This window comes from Pseudophryne corroboree, chromosome 4, assembly GCF_028390025.1.
Source record: "Pseudophryne corroboree isolate aPseCor3 chromosome 4, aPseCor3.hap2, whole genome shotgun sequence".
Lineage (NCBI taxonomy): Eukaryota > Metazoa > Chordata > Amphibia > Anura > Myobatrachidae > Pseudophryne > Pseudophryne corroboree.
In genome coordinates, this window is record NC_086447.1 from 245,924,041 (window position 1) to 245,949,525 (window position 25,485).

Consider the following 25,485-nt stretch of genomic DNA (forward strand, 5'->3'; position numbering starts at 1 on the left):
ACCCGCCAATGGACGGGTGATGCTGACTCAAAGAGACATATGGAAATTTTGCCTTACAAGGGTGAGGTTTTATTTGGGGAGGGTCTCGCAGACCTGGTTTCCACAGCTACCACGGGTAAATCTTCTTTTTTACCTTATGTTCCCCCACAGCAAAAGAAAACACTACAATATCAGATGCAGTCCTTTCGGTCGCATAAGTCCAGAAGAGGTCGGGGCTCTTCCTTCTTCGCCAGAGGTAAGGGTAAAGGGAAAAGAATGCCTGCTACGGCTAGTTCCCAGGAGCAGAAGTCCTCCCCGGCTTCTACTAAATCCACCGCATGACGCTGGGGCTCCACTGAGGAAGTCCGCGCCGGTGGGGGCACGTCTTCGACTCTTCAGCCAGGTCTGGGTTCTGTCAGACGTGGATCCTTGGCCGATGGAAATTGTATCTCAAGGTTACAAACTGGAATTCGAAGAGGTGCCTCCTCGCCGATTTTTCAAGTCTACTTTACCAGCTTCTTCCCCAGAGAGGGAAATAGTTTTAGCTGCAATTCAAAAACTGTGTCAACAGCAAGGGATTATCAAGGTTCCCCTAGTCCAACAGGGGAAGGGGTACTATTCAACCCTGTTTGTGGTCCCGAAACCGGATGGCTCGGTCAGACCCATTCTGAATCTAAAATCCCTAAACCTGTACTTGAAAAAGTTAAAATTCAAGATGGAATCGCTCTGGACAGTTATCTCCAGCCTGGAAGGGGGGGATTTTATGGTGTCACTAGACATAAAGGATGCATACCTTCATGTCCCCATATATCCCCCTCATCAGGCGTACCTGAGATTCGCTGTACAGGACTGTCATTACCAGTTTCAGACATTGCCGTTTGGGCTTTCCACGGCCCCGAGGATTTTCACCAAGGTAATGGCGGAAATGATGGTGCTCCTGCGCAGGCAGGGAGTCACAATTATCCCGTACTTGGACGATCTCCTGATAAAAGCGAGATCGAGAGATCAGTTGCTGAAAAGCGTGTCGCTCTCCCTGAGAGTGCTGCAGCAGCATGGTTGGATTCTAAATCTGCTAAAGTCACAGTTGATTCCAACGACTCGGCTATCTTTCTTAGGCATGATTCTGGACACGGAACAGAAGAGGGTTTTTCTCCCAATGGAAAAAGCCCAGGAACTCCAGAACATGGTCAGAGACCTGCTAAAACCAAAAAGAGTGTCAGTCCATCAATGCACTCCAGTACTGGGAAAGATGGTGGCGACCTACGAGGCCATTCCCTTCGGCAGGTTCCATGCGAGGACGTTTCAGTGGGACCTTCTGGACAAGTGGTCTGGGTCCCATCTACAAATACATCAGAAAATAAGCCTGTCCCCAGGGTGTCTCTCCTGTGGTGGCTGCAGAGTGCTCACCTTCTCAAGGGTCGCAGGTTCGGCATTCAAGACTGGGTTCTGGTGACCACGGACGCGAGCCTCCGAGGATGGGGAGCAGTCACACAAGGAAGAAATTTTCAGGGACTATGGTCAAGCCAGGAGGTTTGTCTACACATCAACGTACTGGAATTGAGGGCCATGTACAACGGCCTACGATAAGCGGAAAATCTTCTTCGCGACCTACCGGTTCTGATTCAATCAGACAACGTCTCAGCCGTAGCTCATGTAAACCGCCAAGGCGGGACAAGATGCAGAGTGGCAATGGCGGAAGCCACCAGGATTCTTCGCTGGGCGGAAAATCACACAAGCGTTCTGTCAGCAGTCTTCATTCCGGGAGTGGACAACTGGGAAGCAGACTTCCTCAGCAGACACGATTTCTATCCAGGAGAGTAGGGACTTCATCAGGAAGTTTTTGCAGAGATAACAAGTCATTGGGGACTTCCGCAAATAGACATGATGGCGTCACGTCTCAACAAGAAGCTTCGGAGGTATTGTGCCAGGTCAAGGGACCCTCAGGCAGTAGCGGTGGACCCCCTGGTGACACCATGGGTGTTTCAGTCGGTCTATGTGTCCTCTTCTGCTCATCTCAAAAATACTGAGAATCATAAGACGAAAAAGAGTGCAGACAATACTCATTGTTCCAGATTGGCCTCGAAGGGCCTGGTATTCAGATCTTCAGGAAATGCTCACAGAAGATCCGTGGCCTCTTCCTCTCAGGGAAGACCTGTTGCAGCAGGGGCCCTGCGCGTTCCAAGACTTACCGCGGTTACGTTTGACGGCATGGCGGTTGAATACAAAATCCTAGCGGGGAAAGGTATTCCGGAAGAAGTCATCCCTACTCTGATAAAGGCTAGGAAGGAGGTGACGGCGAAACACTATCACCGTATCTGGAGGAAGTATGTATCTTGGTGTGAAGCCAAGAATGCTCCTACGGAAGATTTCCATCTGGGCCGTTTTCTCCACTTTCTACAGACAGGAGTGGATATGGGCCTAAAGTTAGGCTCCATTAAGGTACAGATTTCGGCCCTATCAATTTTCTTTCAGAAGGAATTGGCTTCTCTCCCAGAAGTCCAGACTTTTGTAAAGGGAGTGCTGCATATCCAGCCTCCTTTTGTGCCCCCAGTGGCACCATGGGACCTTAACGTGGTGTTACAGTTCCTAAAATCTCACTGGTTTGAGCCTCTTCAATCAGTTGAATTAAAATTTCTCACTTTGAAGGTGGTCATGTTGTTGGCTTTGGCATCTGCAAGGCGGGTGTCCAAATTGGCGGCTTTATCTCACAAGAGCCCCTATCTGATTTTCCATGTGGATAGAGCAGAATTGAGGACTCGTCCTCAATTTTTGCCTAAGGTGGTTTCATCTTTTCATATGAACCAACCTATCGTGGTACCTGTGGCTACGGGGGACTTGGAGTATTCCAAGTTCTTTGATGTAGTCAGGGCCTTAAAAATTTATGCAGCCAGGACGGCTCGGGTTAGGTAAACAGAGGCACTGTTTGTCCTGTATGCAGCCAACAAGGTTGGCGCTCCTGCGTCTAAACAGACTATTGCTCGCTGGATCTGTAACACGATTCAGCAGGCTCATTCTACGGCTGGATTGCCGTTACCAAATTCGGTAAAGGCTTACTCCACTAGGAAGGTGGGCTCTTCTTGGGCGGCTGCCCTAGGCGTCTCGGCATTACAGCTTTGCCGAGCGGCGACTTTGTCGGGTTCAAACACTTTTGCTAAATTCTACAAGTTTGATACCTTGGCTGAGGAGGACCTCATGTTTGCTCAATCGGTGCTGCAGAGTCATCCGCACTCTCCTGCCCGGTCTGGAGCTTTGGTATAATCCCCATGGTCCTTACGGAGTCCCCAGCATCCTCTAGGACGTAAGAGAAAATAAGATTTTAAACCTACCGGTAAATCTATTTCTCGTAGTCCGTAGAGGATGCTGGGCGCCCGTCCCAGTGCGGACTAAATTCTGCAAGACTTGTATATAGTTATTGCTTACATAAGGGTGATGTTACAGTTTTGATCAGTCTCTGGCTGATGCTGTTTTGTTTCATACTGTTAACTGGTTCGTATGTTCCAAGTTGTACGGTGTGGATGGTGTGGGCTGGTATGTATCTTGCCCTTAGATTAACAAAAATCCTTTCCTCGTACTGTCAGTCTCCTCTGGGCACAGTTATCTAACTGAGGTCTGGAGAAGGGGCATAGAGGGAGGAGCCAGTGCACACCCATCTAAAGTCTTTAGAGTGCCCATGTCTCCTGCGGAGCCCATCTATACCCCATGGTCCTTACGGAGTCCCCAGAATCCTCTACGGACTAGGAGAAAAAGATTTACCGGTAGGTTTAAAATCTTATTTTCTCTGTGATTTAGTCACCATATATCTCCTTTATTTCTGCTGGTGCTGACTATACTGCGCAGGGGTTTGGGCTAGAGGTATTGTGCTGCTGACAAATTGTACTGTGTTACCTGATACTGCAAGTTATATCATGTCTGCTTCTGAGGGTAACGGTTCTGGGGCTGAACACACTGCCGGTGTTGCTGAAGCTGCAGATACCTATGAGGAGAATATAGCAGCTTTGGGCTCTGGTTTTGGGGGCTCCTTGCCCCCCAATGTGACGGTGGCAACGGGGGAAAATAATGACCCGTCGTGGGCCGCTTTTTCCACGCTTCTGCATACGCTAGTTCATAAACTAACACCCCCTATGGGACCCCCAATGCCGGTGCAACCGTTTGTGGTCCCTGCAGCTAACCCGGCGTGGGCGGATGATTTGTCTGCTCAAATAAAGAAGTTGAACCAGTCCCTGACTACTAAAAAGTCTGACCGTCGCTCGCCTACGTCCAAGGGGTCCTCTAAGCAAGCGCTTGTCTCCTCACAATCCACTGCTGTCACTGACACCACGTCGGATGAAGACGGCACTTACACTGACCCCACAGGTTCTGACTCAGATACCGCTGATGGGGAGGGTGGTTCACATGTGGATGTTCCCGATCTTTTGGAGGCTATTAAGTTAATTTTACAGATTACGGATGATCCCGAGCCATCCGTTCCTCCTAAGAAACCAGATAGGTTCAAGCGTCAGAAGGTGATTAAGCAAGTTTTACCTCACTCTGACCACCTAATTGATATACGTCAGGAACCCTGGGATAACACGGGTACGAAGTTTGTGCCTCAAAAGAAGATGCTGGCTCGCTATCCCCTCGTGCTGGAGCTGTCTAAGAATTGGGAAACGCCTCCTCCAGTGGACTCACATGTGGCTAGGATGGTGGTTTCCTCAGCTCTACCGGTCACCACCGTCACGTCTCTAAAAGAGCCTACGGATAAACGTGTGGAGGTTTGTCTGAAAGCGATTTACACCCTCACGGGTGCTGTACAAAGGCCCACTATTGCAGCTACTTGGGCTGCAGAGGCCATTGAAGCATGGGCCTTGGAGTTAGATGCTGAAATATCCTCTGACCATGCTAGACAATGCTTGTCTGATATTGTCACAGCTTCTCGTTATATTAAAGAGGTGGCTTCTGATGCCGGTATCCTGGCAGCGAAGGCCTCTACTACGTCAGTCCTGGCTCGCCGGATATTGTGGCTGAGATCCTGGTCTATGGATCTGGACTCTAGAAAAACCCTTGAGGTACTCTCTTTTAAGGGAGATATTCTGTTTGGGGAGGATTTAAATAAGATTGTGGCTGACTTGGCTACTGCCAAAACTGACTGTCTGCCAAGTACTGCTCCTTCTGTGTCAAAGGCTAAAGGTACTTCCTTTCGCCCCTTTCGTCCTTCAGGTAAAGCAAAAGGTCAGGAGTACAACAAGCAGACCCGCACTTCCAAACCTGTTAAGCCTAAGCCCAAAAGAGCCTGGGCGACCCGACAGCCAGCTTCCAAGTCAGATAAGCCTGCCGCATGACGGGGCGGGCCTCCCTCTGGGGGATCCCAGGGTGGGGGGCCGGCTTCTAGGGTATACCCAGGAATTGTTGAAGACCACTTCAGATGCCTGGGTACGGGAAGTCGTCACTCGAGGTTACGCCATAGCCTTCAAAAACTGACCCACTTATCGATTTTGCCAGACATGTCCCGTTGGACAAGATCAAGGCAAACACTCTACATTCGGTGGTACAGACCCTCCTGGATACAGGAGTCGTCGTACAGGTGCCTCTGGCGCAGAGGGGCCGGGGGTACTATTCTCCGCTGTTTCTAGTCCCGAAACCGAATGGGTCCTCCCGGCCCATTCTCAACCTCAAGGCAGTGAACATGTTTGTGAAGGTTTCCAAGTTCCGGATGGAAACCCTTCGCTCTATAGTTCTGGCCTTGGAACCTGGGGACTTCATGGTCTCCCTGAATATACAGGATGCTTACCTGCATATTCCTATAGCAGTGTCTCATCAGCAATACCTGAGATTTGCGATTGACAACTGCCATTACCAGTTTCGGGCGTTACCTTTTGGTTTAACAACGGCTCCGCGAGTCTTTACAAAAGTCATGACAGTGATGACGGTGGTACTCCGCCGTCAACGAGTCAGGATACTGCCGTATTTGGACGACTTATTAATCCTGGCAAATTCCGCAGAGCCCACGGGTAGCTCATCAACTGGAAGAAGTCATCCCTGATCCCTGCTCAGAGTTTGGTGCATCTGGAAGCACTATTGGACACTCACAATCAGCGGTTGTTCCTGTCTCAGGAAAAAGTCCTGAAACTTCAGGACAGGATTCATTGCTTCCTATCTCGTCCGCAAGTGTCGATACATTCGACGATGCAGGTGCTGGGCCTCATGGTGTCAGCATTCGACATGGTGGAGTACGCTCAATTTCACTCTCGCCCTCTCCAGAGGCTGATTCTAGCCAAATGGGATGGCCTGCCTCACCGGATCAGGTCTCAAATGATCTCATTGACTTCGGAGGTCCGTCTGTCGCTGCTCTGGTGGCTCCGGGACCAACAACTGTGCAGGGGCCGTCCGTTCTGGATATTCGACTGGGTCCTGTTGACGACAGATGCCAGTCTAAGAGGTTGGGCCAAGGTGCTGGAGCAACACTCCCTTCAGGGGCGGTGGACCAAGGATGAGTCCCTCCTCTCGATCACTATTCTGGAGTTGCGGGCGGTCTTCAAGGCCTTGAACCTAGCCCAGCATTTAATTCAGAACCGTCCTGTTCAAGTACAGTCGGACAGTGCCACCACAGTGGCTTACATAAGTCATCAAGGCGGCACTCGAAGCCGCCTAGCAATGAAGGAAGTCTCACGGATTCTACATTGGGCAGAATGCCATCTACCGGCCATATCGGCAATATCATTCCGGGAGTCCTGAATTGGGAAGCGGACTTTCTCAGTCGTCAGGACGTGCATGCTAGCTAGTGGGACCTCCATCCAGAAGTGTTTCAACTCCTAGTGGAAAGGTGGGGCCTTCCAGACGTAGATCTGATGGCGTCTCGACACAATCACAAGGTTCCGGTCTTCGTAGCAAGGACAAGGGATCCTCAAGCAGCATGCGTGGATGCGCTGGCGGTACCGTGGAGGTTTCGGCTGCCGTACGTGTTCCCTCTGGTGTCACTCCTGCCCAGGGTAATTCGGAAGTTCAAGCAAGAAAAAGGAATTCTGCTTCTCATAGCTTCAGCGTGGCCCAGACGGCACTGGTTCTCAGACCTTCAAGGCCTATCGTCAGAGCGTCCAATTCTACTTCCACAACGCCCAGACCTCCTCGTTCAGGGCCCCTGTGTCTATCAGGACCTAGCCCGTATGTCTTTGACGGCGTGGCTCTTGAAGCTTCCGTCTTAAGGGCTAAAGGGTTTTCTGAGGCGGTCATTCAAACTGTTGCGGGCCCGGAATCCGGCTTCTGCTCGGATTTACTATAGGGTCTGGCATTCTTACTTTGTTTGGTGCGCATCTAACGATTATGACGCTTCCAAGTTTAGTATAGCCAAGTTGTTGGCTTTTCTTCAGCAGGGCCTGGACTTGGGCCTGCGTCTGGCCTCCCTCGAGGTTCATATTTCTGCCTTGTCGGTGTGGTTTTAGAGAAAAATTGCGACCTTACCTGATGTGCATACCTTTACTTAGGACGTGTTGCGTATCCAACCTCCCTATGTCCCGCCTGTGGCTCCTTGGGACTTGTCGGTGGTTTTGGAGACGTTACAAGAGTCTCTGTTTGAACCTCTTGGTTCAGCTGACCTAAAGTGGCTTTCCCTTAAGGTGGTGTTTCTGCTGGCTATTGCTTCAGCTAGAAGAGTGTCGGATTTGGGTGCCTTGTCCTGTAGTACCCCATATCTGATATTTCACCGTGACTGGGCGGTTCTTATGACTCGTCCCGGCTATCTACCTAAGGTGGTTTCTTCGTTCCACCTTAATCAGGAGATTGTAGTTCCGGCACTTGTTTCTCCTGATCTGTCTCCCAAAGAGCGGTCTTTGGATGTGGTACGGGCTCTCCGTATCTATGTGAAGAGAACTGCTCCTATTAGGAAACCTGATTCTCTTTTTGTTGTGTTTGGGTTTCACAAACGGGGCTGGCCTGCTCACAAGCAAACTCTGGCCAGATGGATTAGAATGGTGATTGCACATGCTTATGTTATAGCTGGTCTCTCTGCTCCTGATCACATTAAGGCCCATTCTACTCGGTCTGTTGGACCTTCTTGGGCGGCCCAACGTGGTGAGACCCTTGAACAATTGTGCAAGGCGGCTACGTGGTCCTCTGTGAACACGTTCAGAAGGTTCTATGCCTTCGATACTGCCGCTTCCCAGGATGCTTCCTTTGGACGCCGGGTTCTTGTGCCCGCTACAGTGCGTCCCCTCCCATAAGGAACAGCTTTAGGACATCCCCATTGTCCATTCCTTGTGGAGCCCAGTGTACCCCGCAGCAGAAAACAAGTTTTATGGTAAGAACTTACCTTTGTTAAAACTCTTTCTGCAAGGTACACTGGGCTCCACAAGGCGCCCACCCTGACGCACTTAGCTTCTGTGGGTTGGTATGGCATTAGCCGCTGACACGTCTCCTGTCGTGAGAATGCGGTGTTGTGGCTACTAACCGTTGTCGTCTCTTTTCCTGCTACTGCATTGGACTGGTTAACTAAAAACTGAGATCCTGTGCAGGGAGGCGGGGTGATATAGGAGGCGGCGCTCTGCATTCTGGGAACAGTCAAAGCTTTGAGCCTGTTAGTGCCTCGGATCAAGATCCTACTCTACACCCCATTGTCCATTCCTTGTGGAGCCCAGTGTACCTCGCAGAAAGAGTTTTAACAAATGTAAGTTCTTACCATAAAACTCGTTATCTCCAAGTATCCTATAGCCTGCATTTTCAGGGTATTTTTGTAACCGAATATTATAATATCATTAGGGTTTGTTGTCTATTCAAAACCGCTTTTGAAGTATAGTCTCATGTGTTTTTTTTTATTTTTTATATATGTATATATATATATTTTTTTTTAAAAAGCTGAATTTTTGATGCTAAAGGGCCCTACTCATTTCCCGATGCGCCGCCGAGGTGCCCGACGGCCGATACGGCCGACGAGCGACCCGGCGGCGGGGGGGCAGTGACGGGGGGAGTGAAGTTTCTTCACTCCCCCCGTCACGCGGCTGCATTGAAGTGCAGGCAAATATGGACGAGATCGTCCATATTGGCCTGCATGCACAGCCGACGGGAGACCAGCGATGAACGAGTGCGGGGACGCGCATCGTTCATCGCTGGAGTCTCCACACTGAAAGATATGAACGAGTTCTCGTTCATTTATGAACGAGATCGTTCATATCTTTCTGAAAAACGGCCAGTGTGTAGGGCCTATAAGACTTAAGTTCAATTCTTGCTTGGCTTTTCCATCCCCAGTCCCCATGTGGGCTACTTGTGACACTTGGTAGTTTACTTTCTTTTTACCGGACCGTAATATACCAGTGTAAGGATACTGGGGCACATGTAAGCCTGGAGAAGTGATAAAGCAATGATAAGTGGAAGGTGATAACGCGCCAGCCAATCATTATGGGTTTGAAAAATGACAGGAGCTGATTGGCTGGTGCGTTATCACCTTCCACTTATCACTTCTTTATCACTGCTTTAACACTTCTCCAGGCTTAATACATTTGCCCCACTGTGGTATGTAACAGAAACATTAGCTTGTGATACTCAGACTGCATGTTGTATTCGCCCATCCCTTCTCAGGTCCCAATATGTGCTATTTGTTAGTGTTGTTAATTCTAGGTTTTTTGGGGGGGGCAATCCAAAGGCTATTATATAGTTGTATAAAAAGTCTAATCTCCTTGAGATCATGTTTAAATAATTATCGCCTCTCCAGTCCCCATGCAAGCTACTTGTTGTGGGTTAATAGTGAAAGTAATCTTACTAGCGAGGGTTAATAGTGAAAGTATTCTTGTACAGTCTTTAATGTTTGAGTACAATGTTGAATTCACTAATATTCAACTTAACCCCCTGGTTGGTAAGTCATATCTAATGCTGAGCCAATAGGCAAGCAGTAACTAGATACTTACATGCTATCTAAAGCTGGGCACACACTATAAATTTATACATAATTTGAAGAATTGTGCGGTTGCGTCTTTCCATGTAATGTGTTGCACATCAGATGGGACGATGTGACATATGATGCAGTGCAGTTACGTTAATCCTGCAACGATATATCGTGTCGGCATATGGCAAATCGTGTAGTTAGTTCATGATCCAATATATAGTTATAGCCTATTGGCCCGTTGCAAGGTCGTCTGGTCATACAAGTGTTTACCCATCTTAAGGCATTAGCACTGGCTTGCAAACTGCATATATGTTGTTTGAAATGGAGACGAAAGGAACACATCCAGCAAACGCCTTTTTAGGGGGCTTTTGAACATTCCATTTGTGGTGCCCTTAGTACATATGGTGAAAAGGGCAAGTACAAAAATATTTTTCTTGCACAAAATAACCAATAAGTTATCTGCTCCTATTTTAAAATGTCACATTTCTAATGAATGCATATGGTAGATTTTATAATGTTTGGCATTTCTATTATATTTCAGAGTTTCTGCACCTGAAGAAACCACATTTCATCTGCTTCACTTGTCTCTCATGAGAGAGTATATTGATTATGAATTCTCATCATTAAAAGTAAGTGGTATCCAGTTAATGTATTAGAATTTGCAACTGAAGAAGTGCTATATTTTCTGCATAATAAAATCAAATTATCTCATTTCAGGACAAGATCTCATTTGAATATGATATAGAAAGAATAATAGATGACTGGATTTTAATGGGATTTCTTGTGGGCAATGATTTTATTCCTCATCTACCTCATTTGCACATTAATCATGATGCACTGCCTCTGTTGTACAGAACCTACATTAGTGTCTTACCAGAACTTGGAGGTATGTACTGTTCAGGAAAAAGAAAATGCACACTCTTAAGCACTACCAATATTGGTAGTCAAAATAATTTTCTTAAACTCCATGTTAATTGTAAAGTTTTAAGTGAGGTTCTTTGTACATGTTTGTGCAAAAAAGCGGGTCCATGCACCACGTCATGGTGAACCCAAATATAAAGAAGGACATGCCTATAATAGTGCCCATTCAATATGCAGACCTTGAAGTATACATTTTTTTAAAATAGTGTGTGTGTGGGTGGGGGGGGTTATTGAGTGGCTGGACTACACACCCTAATTTTAAACATGAGGTGCTACCATGCTGAGATTTTTAGTACCATGCAGAAAAAAGAAAATTTAAATGCACACTCTAAGCACTAAGAATACGGATAGTCAAAATAGTTTTGGTAAACCATACAATTTACATGAAGTGTAAATGAGGTTCTTAGCACGTTTAGCCAAAAATGCAGGCCCATCCACAACATCAAGGTAAACCCCGTCAGATGGATCCCTAATACGAACACACATCAGTTTATCAAGGACTTACCGTAATAGTGCCCATTCTAATATGTTGACAGCAACGCAGGTATGTACCTGTTGTAGACTTGTGTCTTGGTTACATACAGGCCAATTTTATTTTCAGTTAAACTAGGGATCATTGATCCCATAGTAAACACATGGTTGTTACACAATTGTAGTTTCTTTTTTGTTTTGAAGAGGGTCCTCGTTTACTGACCTCATTTACCTATTGAAGATTGGTGATTAGGATTCTGAAAATGAAAAAAATAAAAAATTATCTGTTTTGGATAGTAATAATGAGTATCACTGTGTGAAGAGTCTTATGCTGGGTACACACTTACAGATATATCCGCAGTTCAATTAAACTGCAGATATATCTACAGACAGGGCAGTGTGTTGTACATACACACTGCCCGATTCGTCATGACAGACATCACAAACTGGGCGGGTATTTACATGTGGCCAGCTTGTGTAGCAAGTGTACTGGTGGTCTGCTGACCTCCCGTACACACAGCACGATGCGCCGATATATCTTTAGCTCTATCAGCCATCGGTTGTGCTGCAGGGCCAACGCGTTATGTCTGTGAAAGACAGCGTTCACAGACATATTGGTGGTACCCACTGGCCGAATGACCAGCGATATATCGGCCGTTCAATTGAACGGCCAATATATTGGCCAGTGTGTACGTATCTTTAATAAAATATTCACTGATGATATTATTTCTATTATGATTCTGTAACTGAATAACAAAAAGACTATTATACTAAAACTCGTCCTTTTGATTTTCTTCTAGGTTACATAAATGAAAATGGGTATTTAAACTTGATTCACTTTGAAAAATATCTTGCAAAACTTTCAGCCGTGAGTATGTTTAAATATTTTGATCTTCTAGATGATTAGAATGGTATATTAATTCAGTCCAAAGGTTAAAATAATACAGCTGCTGAGTATCACCCCCCCCAGCCTCCGCCATTTGTGAGATACTTGCAATTTCTCAAGCAGGATAGGTTTATGGCTCAAGCGTTCAAACAATTCTCGGACACTTGCCCATCCTGTCACAACACATCATAAGCCGTATAGACCATTCAACAGATGGGAGTAAGTTTCTCACAAATGGCTAAGGTCACAGACACTAGACATTGTTGTCTTGCTATTAAGATAAAGGAAGTTTGGGCTGGATTAGAAACTTTGTAGCGTTTTTACTTAAAGAAAACTAGTGATCTGCATATCGTCATTTTTACATATTGCGTGCCATATATTGATTTTACTGTAACTTGTGTTTTTGTGGCAATGGATGATAGACAAAATGCAAAGAAGAAACCTAGGCTGAGGAGATGAGAAGCATCAAGACCTACAGTAGGAAAATAAGGGCTATAGAATAGGGCAGTGAGTTACAGAAGCATCCTGGCAGCAGTCGTTCCCTAATATAAAGTTGTAACTAATCTCAAAAGGTAATGTTAACCCTGGGCAAAGGAGCAGTTTGTAGTGCAGACTGGCCCGCATTGTGCACACATTAAAATGTATTTCTCTTACGTCCTAGAGGATGCTGGGGACTCCGTAAGGACCATGGGGTATAGACGGGCTCCGCAGGAGATAGGGCACCTAAAAAGAACTTTGACTATGGGTGTGCACTGGCTCCTCCCTCTATGCCCCTCCTCCAGACCTCATTTAGATCTTGTGCCCAGAGGAGAATGGGTTCCCTTGCAATGAGCTCTCCAGAGTTTTCTGTGGAAAAAGAATTTTGTTAGGTTTTTTATTTTCAGGGAGTCCTGTTGGCAACAGGCTCCCTGCATCGTGGGACCGAGGAGAGAGAAGCAGAGCTGGCTTGTCAAGTTGGGCACTGCTTCTAAGGCTACTGGACACCATTAGCTCCAGAGGAAGTCGGAACACAGGTCTCACCTGGGGTTCGTCCCGGAGCCGCGCCGCCGTCCTCCTCACAGATGCCGAAGATAGAAGCCGGGTGAGTATGAGAAGGCAGAAGACATCATAGGCGGCAGAAGACTTCAGATCTTCATGAGGTAAGGCCATTGCTCCCAGTCACACACACACAGAGCAGCACTGAAGGGTGCAGGACGCATGGGGGGGCACCCTGGGCAGCAATAAACCTCACATTTGGGCACTGACAAGGTAGATTAGGCTGCTGGGCAGTAATTCTACGATCCCCCGCCATTTTCTATTAAAAAATCACCGGGACTGAAGCCCGCCGTCAAGTGGGCGGAGCTTGATCCCCAGCACTAACCAGCGCCATTTTCTCCACAGAAGCTGCATGAGGAAAACGCTGGCTCCCTGGTCTCTCCCCTGCTGAACATTCAGGCTGGAAAAAAGAGGAGGGGGGGGGCATTTTGAGCGCAGTGAGTGGGAATCTGGTCATTTTATTTATTTATATATATATATATATATATATATATATATATATATATAAATAAATAAAAGCGCTATCTGGTCATATTTTTCCAGTGTTATTAAGCGCTGGGTGTGTGCTGGCATACTCTCTCTCTGTCTCTCCTAAGGGCCTGGTTGGGGTTTTGTCCCCTTATAGGTTAATCCCTGTGTGTGGGGTGTCGGTACGTGGTGTCGACATGTCTGAAGCGGAAGGCTTTTCCAAGGAGGAGGTGGAGCAAATGAGTGGTGTGTCCCCGTCGGTTGTGCTGACTCCAGATTGGATGGACATGTGGCATATGTTGAATGCAAGTGTGGCATCTTTACATAAAAGGCTTGATAAGGCTGATTCAGGGGGGACATCAGGGGGTCAATCCTCAGATTGGACCGACTCACAGGGCCCGTCGGGGTCTCAAAAGCGTCCCTTAACACAAGACACTACTACCGACACGGATTCTGATTCCAGTGTCGACTATGACGAAGTAAAATTGCACCCTAGGGTGACTAAAACCATTCAGTGTATGATTGTGGCAATAAGGAATGTGTTGCATATTGTGGATGAACCCTCTGTCCCCGACACAAGGGTACACATGTTTAAGGAAAAGAAACAGATTATTAACTTTCCCACATCTCATGAATTAAATGAATTCTTTGGAAAAGCTTGGGAGACTCCGGATAAGAGACCGCAGATCCCCAAAAGAATTTATATGGCATACCCTTTCCCTAAGCAGGACAGGGAGATTTGGGAATTACCCCCCACTGTGGACAAAGCCCTGACACGCTTGTCCAAGAAAGTGGCGCTACCGTCTCCTGACACAGCAGTCCTTAAGGACCCTGCAGATCGCAGACAAGAAACTACCTTAAAGTGTATTTATTCTCATACGGGTGCTGTGCTAAGACCGACAATTGCGTCGGCATGGGTGTGTAGCGCAATTGCAGCTTGGACAGATGAGCTGACAGATCAATTTGATAATATGGATAAGGATACTATATTCCTAACTCTAGCCCATATTAAAGACGCAGTCTTATTTATGAGGGATGCTCAAAGGGACATTGGATTGCTAGCTTCTAGGGCCAATGCCATGTCTGTCTCCGCGAGAAGATCCTTATGGACTCGACAATGGACGGGTGATGCGGATTCCAAGAAACATATGGAAGTACTACCCTACAAGGGTGATGTATTGTTTGGGGATGGGCTGACGGACCTGGTTTCCACAGCCACAGCAGGTAATTCAAATTTTTTACCATATATTCCCCAACAGCAAAAGAAAGTAACACCCTTTCAGATGCAGTCCTTTCGGTCGCACAAGTCCAAAAAAGGTCGGGGATCCTCTTTCCTCGCCAGAGGTAAGGGCAGAGGCAAGAGAGCACCTGCTTCGGCAGGTGCCCAGGAACCAAAGTCCTCCCTGGCTGCTCCAAAACCCACAGCATGACGCTGGGGCTCCCCTGAGGGAGTCCGCACCGGTGGGGGCACGTCTTCGACTTTTCAGTCAGGCCTGGGTCAGTTCGGACCTGAATCCCTGGGTGTTGGAAATAGTTTCCCAGGGTTACAGATTGGAATTCGAGGAGGTGCCCCCGCGCCGATTTTTCAAATCGGCCCTACCAGCTTCCACATCGGAAAGGGATGTAGTGTTAGCTGCAATTCAAACGCTGTGTATACAGCAAGTGATAATCAAGGTTCCCCTGCACCAGCAGGGAAGAGGTTACTATTCAACCCTATTTGTGGTCCCGAAACCGGACGGTTCGGTCAGACCTATTTTGAATCTGAAATCCCTAAACCTGTACATAAGAAGATTCAAATTCAAAATGGAATCTCTCAGAGCGATAATAGCCAACATGGAGGAGGGGGAGTTTATGGTTTCTCTGGACATAAAGGATGCGTACCTTCATGTCCCCATATATGCCCCCCATCAGGAATACCTGAGATTCGCTGTACAGGATTGTCATTACAATTTAAGACGTTGCCGTTTGGACTCTCCACGGCCCGATGATTTTCACCAAGATAATGGCGGAAATGATGGTGGTCCTGCGCAAGCATGGAGTCACAATTATCCCATACTTGGACGATCTCCTGATAAAAGCGAGATCAAGGGAGAAATTGCTGAACAGTGTGGCGCTCTCGTTGAGAGTGCTCCAGCAACACGGTTGGATTCTAAATCTACCGAAGTCACAGTTGATTCCGACAACTCGACTACCGTTCCTAGGTATGATACTGGATACGGAACAAATGAAGGTCTTCCTCCCAATAGAGAAAGCCCAAGACATACAGAACATGGTCAGAGACCTGCTAAAACCGAAAGGGGTGTCAGTTCACCAATGCACTCGAGTTCTGGGGAAAATGGTGGCGGCCTACGAGGCCATTCCCTTCGGCAGGTTCCATGCAAGGACTTTTCAATGGGACCTTCTGGACAAGTGGTCCGGGTCCCATCTGCACTTACATCGGAAAATAACTGTCCCCAGGGACCAGAGTGTCCCTCCTGTGGTGGTTGCAAAATGCTCACCTCCTGGAGGTTCGCAGGTTCGGAATTCAGGATTGGATCCTGGTTACCACGGACGCGAGCCTCCGAGGATGGGGAGCGTTCACACAGGGAAAACATTTTCAGGGTCTTTGGTCAGACCAGGAGTCCTGTCTACACATCAGTGTGTTGGAACTCAGGGCCATTTACAACGGCCTTCGACAAGCGGAGAGTTTTCTTCGAAACCTACCGGTTCTGATTCAATCAGACAATGTCACAGCAGTGGCTCATGTGAACCGCCAAGGCGGGACAAAAAGCAGAGTCGCGATGGCGGAAGCCACAAGGATCCTTCGCTGGGCGGAAAATCATGTAAGCGCTCTGTCAGCTGTCTTCATTCCGGGAGTGGACAACTGGAAAGCAGACTTCCTCAGCAGACACGATCTCCATCCAGGAGAGTGGGGACTTCATCAAGAAGTCTTTGCAGACGTAACACGTCTTTGGGGAACTCCTCAAATAGACATGATGGCGTCACGCCTCAACAAAAAATCAGAGGTACTGCGCCAGGTCTCGGGACCCTCAGGCAATAGCAGTGGACGCTCTGGTAACACCGTGGGTGTTCAAATCGGTCTACGTGTTTCCTCCTCTTCCTCTCATCACAAAAGTGTTGAGGATCATAAGACGAAGAAGAGTACGAACGATACTCGTTGTCCCAGACTGGCCTCGAAGGGCCTGGTACTCGGATCTACAAGAGATGCTCACAGGAGATCCCTGGCCTCTTCCTCTGAGGGAAGACCTGTTGCAGCAGGGGCCCTGTGTATTTCAAGACTTACCGCGGTTACGTTTTGACGGCATGGCGATTGAACGCCGAATCCTAGCGAAAAGGGGGATTCCGGAAGAGATCATCCCTACGTTAATAAAGGCGAGGTGACGATAAAACATTATCACCGTGTCTGGCGAAAGTATGTGTCTTGGTGTGAGACCAAGAATGCACCTACGGAAGATTTTCATCTGGGTCGTCTTCTCCACTTCCTACAGACAGGAGTGGATATGGGCCTGAAATTAGGCTCTGTTAAGGTACAGATTTCGGCCCTCTCGATTTTCTTTCAGAAGGAATTGGCTTCTCTTCCAGAAGTCCAGACGTTTGTAAAGGGAGTGCTGCACATCCAGCCCCCTTTTGTGCCTCCGGTGGCACCATGGGACCTGAACATGGTGTTGCAGTTCCTACAATCACACTGGTTTGAACCGCTTAACAAGGTTGAGTTGAAATTTCTTACCTGGAAGGTGGTCATGTTGTTGGCCTTAGCATCAGCAAGGCGAGTGTCAGAATTGGAGGCTTTGTCACACAAGAGCCCCTACTTGATTTTTCATGTGGATCGAGCTGAATTGAGGACAAGTCCGCAATTTTTGCCTAAAGTGGTTTCTTCGTTCCATATGAATCAACCTATTGTGGTGCCTGTGGCTACAAGTGACCTGGAGGATTCCAGATCCCTAAACGTAGTCAGGGCCTTTAAAATTTATGTAGCCAGGACGGCTAGAATTAGGAAAACAGAGGCTCTGTTTTTCCTGTATGCGGCCAATAAGATTGGCGCTCCTGCTTCGAAGCAGACTATTGCTCGCTGGATCTGTAATACGATTCAGCAGGCTCACTCTACGGCTGCATTGCCGGTACCAAATTCGGTTAAGGCCCATTCCACTAGGAAGGTGGGCTCTTCTTGGGCGGCTGCCCGAGGCGTCTCGGCATTACAACTTTGCCAAACGGCGACTTGGTCGGGGTCAAACACTTTTGCTAAATTCTACAAGTTTGATATCCTGGCTGATGAGGACCTAGCGTTTGCTCAGTCGGTGCTGCAGAGTCATACGCACTCTCCCGCCCGATTGGATGCTTTGGTATAAACCCCATGGTCCTTACGGAGTCCCAAGCATCCTCTAGGACGTAAGAGAAAATAAGATTTTAAACCTACCGGTAAATCTATTACTCCTAGTCCGTAGAGGATGCTGGGCGCCCGTCCCAGTGCGGAAACTCTGCAAGACTTATATATAGTTGTTGCTTACATAAGGGTTATGTTACAGTTGACATCGGTCTTGGACCGTTACTGTAGTTTGTTCATACTGTTAACTGGTTAGGTATGTTCCAGGTTACATGGTATGATTGGTGTGGGCTGGTATGATTCTTGCCCTTGGATTGCTAAATCCTGCCTTGTATTGTCCATCTCCTCTGGGCACAGTTCTCTAACTGAGGTCTGGAGGAGGGGCATAGAGGGAGGAGCCAGTGCACACCCATAGTCAAAGTTCTTTTTAGGTGCCCTATCTCCTGCGGAGCCCGTCTATACCCCATGGTCCTTATGGAGTCCCCAGCATCCTCTACGGACTAGGAGAAATAGATTTACCGGTAGGTTTAAAATCTTATTTTTTCAGTCTGGCATATTTTGCAACGTTTGGAACTCAACCTTACACAGATGCTACTGTATGTCAGCACCACTCTGCGTCCAGGCACCTTATATTGTAATGAGCACTTGTCTGACTGAGCAGGGAGTGGGCTACAAGACAGAATTTCACACGGTAATGTAGAGGGCATCATTTATAGTAGTGTCCTGGAATAGATTGCCTGGTGGTCGTGTCTGATAACCTGGTTATGGGAACCGTATGTCTTTTTTTAGATAACTTTTTAAGATGTATTTTAGAAAGTGATTGTTCAGATTTGGATTACTTTAAATACAGGACTACTGTCCTGTTACGAATGGTGAATAGATCACACACTGTGGCTGTACTGGAGGCACACTTGTAGTCCACTGGGAGATTGTGGAGCCAATTCATTTCAAGAATAGAAGAGCTGCCCCAGCAGAAGGGATAGCAAAGGTTTCTTGTCTTGTGAGAAGGGCTATTATCCCATACTAATGTACAGGAAGAGAAGGAAGTGCTTACTGAATTGAAATGTTACAGTTTCTAATATTTAAATTTGGGATCTTGTTGTCCTGCAAACTAGAAGGTTCTATTGCCAAATTTTGATATGAGGATCCATCTGGGCCTATCACCAATTGTGTACACTCTATAGTTTGCTTTCTAAATGGAGCAAAAAGGAGGGTGTCCTGTTTCCATTTTATGGCAGGAGGCCAAACCTATAACCTATGGGGCAACCAGAACCAATTTTTCCAATCCCGTTGCCCCTCCATGGTGCTAATCTAGTGATTCGTCTGATCATTATATCTGAATGGAGAAGCACAACTGCACTACCAGACCTATGTAACCGTTAAGTTAGGTGACGTACTGTAGTGCTAAAAATGTGACTTGACAACCTGAGCCCTCTGCGCGAATGCATTTATCATGTATAATTATTCACAGCTGCTGACTTTGTGTGTTCACTGAATCTTTTATTATCCATTTTTTTTCTAGTTTGATCGGGAACATTTTAATGAAATCTTTGTTGACCTAAAATGGTTTGAAAGCAAAGTGGGTAATAAATACCTCAATGAGGCTGCAGGCCAAGCTGCTGAAAAAGCTCGAAATTGTAAGAAAAAAAAGTCCAAGGTCAGTTCTAGTCTAAGAAAATGTATTTCAAGAAACAAGCTGATTTACATTATATTGCTCACATCACATACATGCTGTCCTTCATTTCATGTCATGTCTAGTTTCTACAGAAGTCCAAGCGAATTACCGAAGGTGATGACCACATATAGTAGTTACCTTAGCTTCTTGCGATTTAAGGACTACTTTACTTTTTTGTTGTAGCATTTTACATATTAAAATTTACCAGCAAAATAATCTTAATTTTGGTTCTATCCAGTCCTTGTACAGTAAACATCATATTTTGTGAACTTACTATCTTAAAGTTGCTTTGCTTCATCTCCTTGCACGTCTCTGTAGCTTCTCTGAAATATATATAATTCATTAGAGAATGTTTCTGCAGCCACAGATGTGGGTCAGAACATTATTATACACTTTGTTTTTCTTTATTCCTTTTGAGATATTTATGTATTTTTCTAAAAATAAATGTTTCCATATTTTTTTTTTTTAAATGTTCCAACCTTCCTAGTCTCACTAGTTTGATATACATTGTGCTGCAAATGATCAATGGTATCTGCATTTGTGATGTACTAGGTATTGTATTTTGTACAAGAGTGTACTTGCATTAAATAATTATTTTGTCTTGGGGGACGGGAGTTCAGGCATATACTGGCAAAAAAGCTTAAACTCTTCACCCTCTATATCGCTGTATGTGACTTGCAAAGTTCCAGGACAGAACCAGGATTACAGAATGAGAGCGAGGAGGAGAAAAACAGTCCTATTTTGGTTAAATGTGAAAGAAACAATGAACAATAACAGACAAAAGACAATCAATGAGCAGAAAAGGAGTCAAGTACAACAATCACACAAATCTCTAGACTGTGTTGCTGGCAAAACTTTGTTCTCCAGAAAGAATAGTTCCTGGACCTCCAAGCTCATCTTGCCAGTGTGCTTCACGTTGTTTGGCATCTTCAGGGTATCTGATACCCAGTAGAAGCCATACAAGGTGAGATGCATTTGTGAGATGAGCTTGGAGGTCCAGGAACTATTCTTTCTGGAGACCCCAGCATCTGGGCAAGTATTTCAGAAGTTCTGTTAAGTATCCTTGACTTATACTCTCTTCCCACATACTGAACAGTTCCTCCCCAGAGTCTGGATGGGAGCTTCAGAGTCTTCTTGCTCTTAGCTTCCCATGTATGAAGTCAGGGAATGGTACGCAGATGCTTACATTCCATCCCTCAACTCCTGTTTCGGATGGCCAGATTCCATACTATTCACAAATTTTCCAACCACCTTTCCTAGAATGTGTTTATTTCTTGATGCCGATTACTTTGTTGATATGTTCCATGGAGCATGTATGTTTTTTTTAAAGTGGTGTGACAGGCTGTGTTTGTTCAATCCCTTCTTGATATTCCTGGCATGTTCCGCCCATCTTTCTCTTTGTGTGCAGATTGTTTTCTGAATATATTGAAGTCCACAACTGCATTCTGCTTTATAGTTTTTGCTGTTGTAGGTCATAAATTCTCGGATGGTGAACTTTCTGTTACATATCCAATTGGCTCTTAGCCTGCTCCATATTCCGTGTTCAATATTAACTAGAAGATCACCTCCTGTGGATTGTAGTATGCTAGATGCACACAAAAATGCTTACATCTGAAAAAGAAGTATTAGTTCATAAAGGTTTCTTTCTATAGTGTAGATCTTTCAAGAAAGATGGTCGACACGTGGCCAGAAAACCATACATCAATGCTTACATGTACAGGTGAAACACAGAAAATGTATAATATCTTGCAAAAGTTCATTTATTTCAGTAATTCAACTTAAAAGGTGAAACTAATGTATTATATAGACTCATTACATGCAAGGTGAGATATTTCAAGCCTTTTTGTTATAATTTTGATGGTTGTGGTTTACAGCTTAAGAAAAATCCAAAATCTCAGAAAATTAGAATATTACATAAAATCTGTACGATTTTAAATACAGAAATGTCTGCCTCCTGAAAAGTATAATCATGCACTCAGTACTTGGTTTGGGCCCCTTTTGCATGAATTACTGTCTGGCATGGATTTTATCAGCCTGTGGCACTACTGAGGTGTTATGGAAGACCAGGATGCTTCAGTAGCGGCCTTCAGCTCTTCTGCATTGCTCGGTCTCGTGTCTTATCTTTCTCTTGGCAATGCCCCATAGATTCTCTATGTGGTTCAGATCAGGCGCGTTTGCTGTCCAATCCAGCACAGTAATCCCACGGTCATTGAACCAGGTTTTGGTACTTTTGGCAGTGTGGGCAGGTGCCAAGTCCTTCTGGAAAATGAAGTCAGCAGGTGCCAATGGCATCCAAGCATTCCAGAGCATTGCAGCATCCTATGTGAGCGCAGTGCGGCTTTACCGATGGCGGCACGTTCAGACGCGGCGGCTGTGAGAAGGGGACAGAAGCATAGACTTGCATACCAAAATAAGAGCTACAGAAATATTACTGATCTCCGTAGTGTTCTTACCCCTGTCCTGGTTGTGCTGTGCCTGGTCCTGGGAGCCGCGCAGGATTGTGTTCACCCGCGGTCAGTTGCTGAAGTTCCGTGCTTGTGCTGGTCTGACTGCACTCATGAGGGGGCTGGTGGATGGCTTGTTGGAGGGCTCTGTCGCGTGTACGGTGGGTGGCGTTGGCTCCGGTGGGGCTCGAGTTGGTCCTGTGGCGGCTGCCGGGTCGCGTGTGGGGGGGGGGGGGGGGAGTCCCAGTGGGTGCAGCCGTGGTGAGATGGATGGGGGCTCGGCCTGGCCGCGTCACCGCAGCGTGCGACTATCATGTGACCCGGAGCTTGATGTTGCTGGAGCTGCCAGGAGATCCTATGGTCAACGTCACTACGGTGTGCGAGTACCAGCTAACCCGAAGACTGCTGCTGGGGCTGATGGAGGAGATCGTAACTTGTGGTCTAATAGGAGGACCCGAGCTGTTGGCTCTGCTGCGGCGTCCAGGGGAGGTACAGGCCGGTCGGAGGGTGTGAATACTTGGAGGAGGATTATGCCTGAGGGGGGATACAGGAGACAATGAGCAGGTACACCAGGGCCAGAGATTTTGGAGGCCAAGTAACCTGGTTAGGTACACATGGAAACGTAGACCCAGGAGGGAGAGGAAGCAAAAGCGGGGGAAAAGAGCCGGCATTAGACTGAGACTGTTTCTATGCCCTCACAAACCTGCTCTTCCTAGTGTTTTTCTTGCAAATGTGAGGTCTCTCCCTAACAAATTAGATGATATTTGGGTGACAATGGCTAGTCAGTTTTTTTTATTAATTCTTGTTCCCTTATGATATTTACAAAGACTTGGCTGAATGACCTATATGCTGGACACTGATGTACAGCTTGCAGACAGAACATTATTTAGATCAGATAGGACCATGGATTCTGGTAATTCCAAAGGGGGAGGTGTCAGTGTGTATGTGAACAGTAATTGGTGTTCCGACGCACTTCTTATTGATACCTTTTGTTCAGCTAATATAGAATATGCTATTGTTAAATGTCATCCCTTTTATCTGCTTAGAGAATTCTCAGTAGTAATTGTGGTTGTCTATTTCCCCCCAGATGCTCATGTGGTATCCGCTTTGGGATGTTTGTACACTGCCATAACTAAATTATAATCTAAATATGTGGATGGTGTATTTTTAGTGGCAGGTGACTTTAACCAGGCCAGGTTGAAGACTATCTTTCCTAAATACCTTCGGTATGTAAAGACTCCTACTAGAGGGGAAAATTTATTAGACCATGTGTATTGTAACATCAAGGAGGCTTATTCTTCCTTTAGGCATGCTAATATTGGTAACTCAGATCACATTTCCCTGTGTTTGGTGCCAGCATACAGACCCTTAGTTCGACGTTTTAAACCCGGAAGTAAATTTGTCACAACATGGCCACAAGAGGCTATGGCCAGACTCCAAGATATTCTGGAGTTCACGGACTGGGGTTTGTTTGTTGCAGAATCCCAGGTGGAGGAGAATGATAATTTGGTGAATGTAGACCATCTTACTTCTATGGTATTAGGCTATATTAATTGTTGCATCGAGAGTGTGACCGTCAAGAGACGTGTGAAACTCTTTGCTAACAATAAACCCTGGGTTAATAGCACGGTGAGATCGTTACTAACAGCGAGGGATAGAGCATTTAAATCCTAAGATCCAATTGCTTTTAGGGCTGCCAGATCAAACCTAAAAAAGGGAATTCGTGATGTAAAAAAGGCATTCTCTGTCATGCTTGAAACTAAATTCCAAAATGACAGATGCGAGAAGCATATGGAGGGGAATTCAGGATATTACCGACCGTAAGGCAAATAGGAGTTACTCAAAGCAAGCAGCAAATCCCACGTGTGGCGAAACGTTGAATATTTTTTAATTCACGTTTTGACAAGGAGGTTCTTTCCTCGCACGTGTGTGCTAAATGAGGGCAACGGTGAGCCCTTGGGGGTGGACGAGTTGTCCGTTAGGAAGTGCTTCGCTGTAATTAACCCCAGTAAAGCCTCCGGCCCCGACGTAATTCCAGGGAGTGTTATTAAGAACTGCTCGGAACAACTAGCAGGTATTTTTACCATAATTTTTAATCTTTCCTTAGCGCAGTGTACTGTCATTAAAATTTTTAAATCAACAGTAATTACTCCCATCCCAAAAAATGGTAAAATTAATACTAATGAGCCAAATGACGTCAGGCCAATTGCCCTTCCGTCACTAATTATGAAGTCATTTGAAAAATTGATTATTAGACATTTAAAGGGCTTCATACCGGTCACCCTTGATCAGTTCCAATTTGCATATAGGGCAAATAGATATACTGACTATGCAGCCCTTACTCTATTTCACCATGTACTTACTCACCTGGAAAATAGGGATTCCTCAGTAAGAATTTTATGCGTAGACTATAGTTCGGCTTTTAACACCGTTATACCTACTTCTTTAGTTAACAAACTGACCCAGTTAGGTGTGGACAATTTTGTCTGCAGATGGATCTTTGATTTTTTAACCAATAGGCCTCAGGCAGTCAGGATCAACAATAAAACCACAAATGAGGGGGATGTGTGTTGAGTCTGTTACTTTATTCCTTGTTTACCTACGACTGTGCTTCTAAATCAGACACAGACAAAGTATTCGGCATCAAGAAAATCATTGCCTTTTTATGTACCACCATTTATATACATTTATATCAAATATGGATTTTGTAAATTACTGTTATGTCCCTTAAATGTGTTCTACCAACGCGATACCGGAAGATAACTACTTCCAGTATGCGTTCCATGTGGTCCAAATTGGCACTGAACATAACCTTACCCATACCAAACCATTTTATGTTTGTAATTCTATAATGCACAAAAAATGTGAATTGTTATTTAACCTACTAAAAACATTAAAATAAGACTCCTCTATATACTGGTGTGGGGTAGGATGATCTAGGGGTCTGGCAGATGGTGTAATGTAGAGGGTATACTACAGGTACCAGCGGGCCCTGTGAATAAAATTATACTCACCTCAATCCAGTGTCCAGATATAAATCCTCGTACTTGGCAAAACAAATAAACGAACACCCGACCAAGCTGGACTGAAAGGGGTCCCATGTTTACACATGGAACCCCTTTCCCCGAATGCAGAGACCCCCCCCCCGTGACTGCTGTCACAGAAAGGTCTCTTAAGCCAATCAGCGAGCGCAACGTCCTGGCACTCTGCTGATTGGCTGCACGTCTGAGCTGTCAGACAGCGCACCGCAAAGCCTCTCCATTATACTCAATGGTGGGAACTTTGCGTCAGCGGTGAGGTCACCCGCGGTCAGCGGCTGACCGCGGGTAACCCCACCGCTGACTGCAAAGTTCCCACCATTGAAAGTAATGGAGAGGCTTTGCGATGCGCTGTCTGAGCTCACACGCGCATACAGCCAATCAGGTGAGTGCAACAAAG

The 25,485-nt window shown here is 46.1% G+C and overlaps 1 protein-coding gene across 6 annotated transcripts in view; it reads left to right on the top strand.

Moving 5' to 3' along the window:
* XRN1 (5'-3' exoribonuclease 1) overlaps positions 1-25,485 on the top strand; it is a 425,124-nt gene that overhangs the window by 136,252 nt on the left and 263,387 nt on the right. For all 6 annotated transcript variants that reach the window (XM_063916003.1, XM_063916004.1, XM_063915999.1 and 3 more), the window contains exons 7-10: positions 10,368-10,455; positions 10,544-10,712; positions 12,019-12,086; positions 19,451-19,585. In XM_063916003.1, the coding sequence (XP_063772073.1) occupies positions 10,368-10,455; positions 10,544-10,712; positions 12,019-12,086; positions 19,451-19,585 (460 nt within the window). The remainder of the gene's footprint in view (positions 1-10,367; positions 10,456-10,543; positions 10,713-12,018; positions 12,087-19,450; positions 19,586-25,485) is intronic.